The following is a 5,000-nucleotide window of genomic DNA, read 5'->3' on the forward strand; positions in this document are numbered from 1 at the left end:
TCTTAGCGCTAAGAAGCTTTTGGGAAACGCAGCCTTCTTAACAGAGGATAATTGGAAGATAATTTTAGGCTAAGAAGCAATCGGGAAACGCGTTGGCTTCGTTGGCTTCTTACGGGAGCCTTAAGAAGGGTCAAAGAAGCTTCTTAGCGCTAAGAAGCTTTTGGGAAACGCATGCCTTCGTAAAGAAGCAATTGGGAAACGCGTTTGCTTCTTAAGGGGGCCTTAAGAAGGGTTGAATTAGCTTCTTAGCGCAAAGAAGCTTTTGGGAAACCCAGCCAAGGTCGTTAATACGTCACCACGGAAACATGATACAACAGATCGCTCTAGCTGAGCTGTCTGATTGGCCGAAAAGACTGAGCTGTCTGATCGCTGTCTGATCGCTAATCAAGTTTATTTTTCGCTAAGCTACAATTTGATAACCAAGAACATTTTCACAATTTTTCCACCATGTCCTCTTTTGACCTGTAGAGTGCAATGTTTTGCACTAAACTCCTCACACTGTGCACATATTGACCTGTAGAGTGCAATGTTTTGCACTCAACTCCTCACACTGTGCACATATTGACCTGTAGAGTGCAATGTTTTGCACTCAACTCCTCACCCTGTGCACATATTGACCTGTAGAGTGTAATGTTTTGCACTCAACTCCTCACCCTGTGCACATATTGACCTGTAGAGTGCAATGTTTTGCACTCAACTCCTCACCCTGTGCACATATTGACCTGTAGAGTGTAATGTTTTGCACTCAACTCCTCACCCTGTGCACATATTGACCTGTAGAGTGTAATGTTTTGCACTCAACTCCTCACCCTGTGCACATATTGACCTGTAGAGTGTAATGTTTTGCACTCAACTCCTCACCCTGTGCACATATTGACCTGTAGAGTGCAATGTTTTGCACTCAACTCCTCACCCTGTGCACATATTGACCTGTAGAGTGTAATGTTTTGCACTCAACTCCTCACCCTGTGCACATATTGACCTGTAGAGTGCAATGTTTTGCACTAAACTCCTCACACTGTGCACATATTGACCTGTAGAGTGCAATGTTTTGCACTCAACTCCTCACACTGTGCACATATTGACCTGTAGAGTGCAATGTTTTGCACTCAACTCCTCACCCTGTGCACATATTGACCTGTAGAGTGCAATGTTTTGCACTCAACTCCTCACCCTGTGCACATATTGACCTGTAGAGTGCAATGTTTTGCACTCAACTCCTCACCCTGTGCACATGTTGTAAATAATGTGGTCATGCTGGAAGTACGTGCACTGTTCTATCCATAACAACAGTAAATAATGTCTTCTCACTCAGTTTCTCCCTGTCCCTGTAATAAAACGGTGCAGAAAAAGGATCCTGTGGCCGTGGAGGGAAGAGGTTTTCAGGCTCGAACCCAAACGGAGTGAATTTATTGTCACATTAAAGTCCACGGGCACGGTTCTGAGAGCGACCTGTACACAGAAGGCCGGCCGCACTTTGATCCTGATCCATCATTTAAGCAGCTCGGCTCTATTAATAATTTCCCCTCAAACAGGTTCATATTTGTTTTGGTTCCGAGTGTAATAAATCTAATAATAAACCTTTTACTGTGGGACTTTGCAGCATTTGGACATTTCAGGGACTTTGAGTAGGCCTACATTAGGACTCTCCAGAGAAATAAATCTTGTTAATTTCCTTCAGGCTTTGTGTCTCAATATAGAGATGATATAATTAACCACGGCACTTTACAAGTCAAGTATTCTGGGTGTGGATATGATCATAACAAGTCTTTGTTACGCAGCAGCAGTGGACGTTTCAGACCTGATTATTGTAACGGACGATGGATGACACCTTAAAATATGATTCTCCCTCAGGGAAACGTCTTGTCGTCGAAGACGGTATGAGTCTTGCTGAGAGACTCTGTCTGGACCATCGGAGGTCTCAGGAGAAGCTTCAACAGACAGCGAGAAGCTGTTTCCATGTCTTGAAGTGGAAGAAGTAGTGAAGTAAATACAATTAAGCAGCAGGCTTTTTATGAATGGGGCATTATTATGACTATAATATGAGTCTTACTGGGTGTCTTCACAGTGGACGTGTCGGGCTTTGTGTTCACCGGAAACGGATCAGCAGGGAACGGCACGTCCGGCAGGAACTCCTCCGCAGGCTCGCCGGTGCTGTAGGCTGCTGCAACACACACACACACACACACACACACACACACACAAACGCAACGTTGAATAAATATTTATTTTACATCCGCAATTTTTTTTTTTACGTTTTGGTCCGAGTGAAATGTATGGTCTCTCCTGTTTCTAAATATAGAATTGTTTCCTTTGACCAAGTACAAAAAAAAATTATAAGCATTTTTCTGAAATGTCTATGGGAAAATAAATGGCGGATGAAAAACTCTTGGTACGCATGCTGAAGTAGGAAGTGACGCCGACGTTGGCTCTCTATTGCAATTCTGTTTTATCTTGTCTCAACCAATCAGCCCTCCCCGCTTACAACTTGTAGCCTATCAGTGGCTTCCCCTACAGAATGGATAGATCAGCTGAACCTATCACTGTCTTCCCCTACAGAATGGATAGATCAGCTGAACCTATCACTGTCTTCCCCTACAGAATGGATAGATCAGCTGAACCTATCACTGTCTTCCCCTACAGAATGGATAGATCAGCTGAACCTATCACTGTCTTCCCCTACAGAATGGATAGATCAGCTGAACCTATCACTGTCTTCCCCTACAGAATGGATAGATCAGCTGAACCTATCACTGTCTTCCCCTACAGAATGGATAGATCAGCTGAACCTATCACTGTCTTCCCCTACAGAATGGATAGATCAGCTGAACCTATCACTGTCTTCCCCTACAGAATGGATAGATCAGCTGAACCTATCACTGTCTTCCCCTACAGAATGGATAGATCAGCTGAACCTATCACTGTCTTCCCCTACAGAATGGATAGATCAGCTGAACCTATCACTGTCTTCCCCTACAGAATGGATAGATCAGCTGAACCTATCACTGTCTTCCCCTACAGAATGGATAGATCAGCTGAACCTATCACTGTCTTCCCCTACAGAATGGATAGATCAGCTGAACCTATCACTGTCTTCCCCTACAGAATGGATAGATCAGCTGAACCTATCACTGTCTTCCCCTACAGAATGGATAGATCAGCTGAACCTATCACTGTCTTCCCCTACAGAATGGATAGATCAGCTGAACCTATCACTGTCTTCCCCTACAGAATGGATAGATCAGCTGAACCTATCACTGTCTTCCCCTACAGAATGGATAGATCAGCTGAACCTATCACTGTCTTCCCCTACAGAATGGATAGATCAGCTGAACCTATCACTGTCTTCCCCTACAGAATGGATAGATCAGCTGAACCTATCACTGTCTTCCCCTACAGAATGGATAGATCAGCTGAACCTATCACTGTCTTCCCCTACAGAATGGATAGATCAGCTGAATTGGTAAATGGTTTTCAAAAAGCTGCTCAAAGACTTGCCTTCCCTTTAATGGGGCTATAATAACTTAACCTTTTTGTATACGAGGGATCAGCCGAGCAGCATTTTGGTAAACAAACTGGGGGAAAACGTCAATGGTTCCCTATGGAGCCAGCCTTGAGTGCTCACTCTAGCTCCGGCTGTGCGGTTTACATTTTAAAAACTTTGACAGTTCACACAACTTTACCACGACATGCATAATATTATATTATACATCCAATTCTTGAGCTACTTCTGCTCTCACTCAGGATGTCAAAATATAAGCGATGTGATGTATCGTTTTTGAGATATTAACGTTTGTTTGGCACAACTCATACTAGTTAACTGCTGCGGGCATTTCTGGGGGATTTGTTATTGTTACGCTGATTCGTATTGTTGTATTTTATGTTGTCTATTTTTCTGTATTATATTTCTGTAACTTTCTTTAAAAAGGTGCTATCTAAATAAAATGTTACTTACTTATTTACGTACTTACGTAAAAAACGCATACAACTAAATTAATCCTGTATCCTTTTTCTAGTTCATAGTATTCTAGTTCTGTTGGCTTTACACTTGTTTCTTTACTAAGCTCTATATGAATATGGATTCATATATACTGTATATATATATGTACTGCTGCCTGCAACACGTCTTCAAGTAACCTTGAAGACCCACTGGTCTTTCTGACCTTGCCAAGGCTGGCCAAGCCCCTCCGCGCTCCACTCGCTCCACTGGCCGTCTGTGTCCACCCCGTCCTGTGCTCGCACCTGCACCTGATGCAGGTGGCCGGCCAGGGCGTCAAATAGCTTCACCACACTGTCATTACACTCAATCTGAGAGGGAGAGAGAGAGAGGAAGAGGGAGAGAGAGGAAGAGGAAGAGGGAGAGAGAGACAGAGAGAGAGAGAGAGAGAGAGGAAGAGGGAGAGAGAGAGAGAGAGGAAGAGGGAGAGAGAAACAGACAGAGAGAGAGAGGAAGAGGGAGAGAGGCAGAGAGAGAGAGGGAGAGAGAAACATGAGGATTCTAGCTAGCCATCCTGTGTGTGTGTGTGTGTGTGTGTGTGTGTGTGCGCGCACGTGTGTGTGTATGTGTGTGTTAGGGGTGGGAATCTCTAGACACCTCACGATTCGATTCCGATTCAGAGGGCGACGATAAGATGATAAAACGATTATCGATGCATCTCGATGCATCTTGAATCGATGCATCACTTTTTTTCCCCAATACATGATTTATTTTTTCTCACTGTGTGGCTACTTTTAAAATAAAGTGCATTTGGAATTGCATTGTATTATGATCCATCATTAAAATAAACAGGTGCATTTACTTCCATTATCTTTTATTAATACAAATGCTGCCCTCTGTTACAAGAGTTAGCCACCAGGTGGCAGTCAGGGTTACAAGCATGCAGCAAAGCTACAGTAAAAGTAGCCCCGTTTGGCACTCTTTCCGGGTAGTACGTGATCGTCTCCCCTACAAGAGTCCCATATCCGTACATAGACTTGCCTGCGACTCTCGCTCTCAAGCT

General features: G+C 43.8%; 1 protein-coding gene across 1 annotated transcript in view; it reads right to left on the reverse strand.

Annotated features, from left to right (window-relative positions):
* Window positions 1–5,000, reverse strand: part of il11ra (interleukin 11 receptor subunit alpha) — a gene marked incomplete at its 5' end in the record, with an annotated part of 32,319 nt that overhangs the window by 3,635 nt on the left and 23,684 nt on the right. The window contains 2 exons of the mRNA XM_083641131.1: window positions 2,054–2,164; window positions 4,164–4,308. Coding sequence (XP_083497257.1) covers window positions 2,054–2,164; window positions 4,164–4,308 — 256 coding nt within the window. The remainder of the gene's footprint in view (window positions 1–2,053; window positions 2,165–4,163; window positions 4,309–5,000) is intronic.

The sequence above is a fragment of the Poromitra crassiceps genome, assembly GCF_964638095.1.
Source record: "Poromitra crassiceps genome assembly, chromosome: 8".
Taxonomy (NCBI): domain Eukaryota; kingdom Metazoa; phylum Chordata; class Actinopteri; order Beryciformes; family Melamphaidae; genus Poromitra; species Poromitra crassiceps.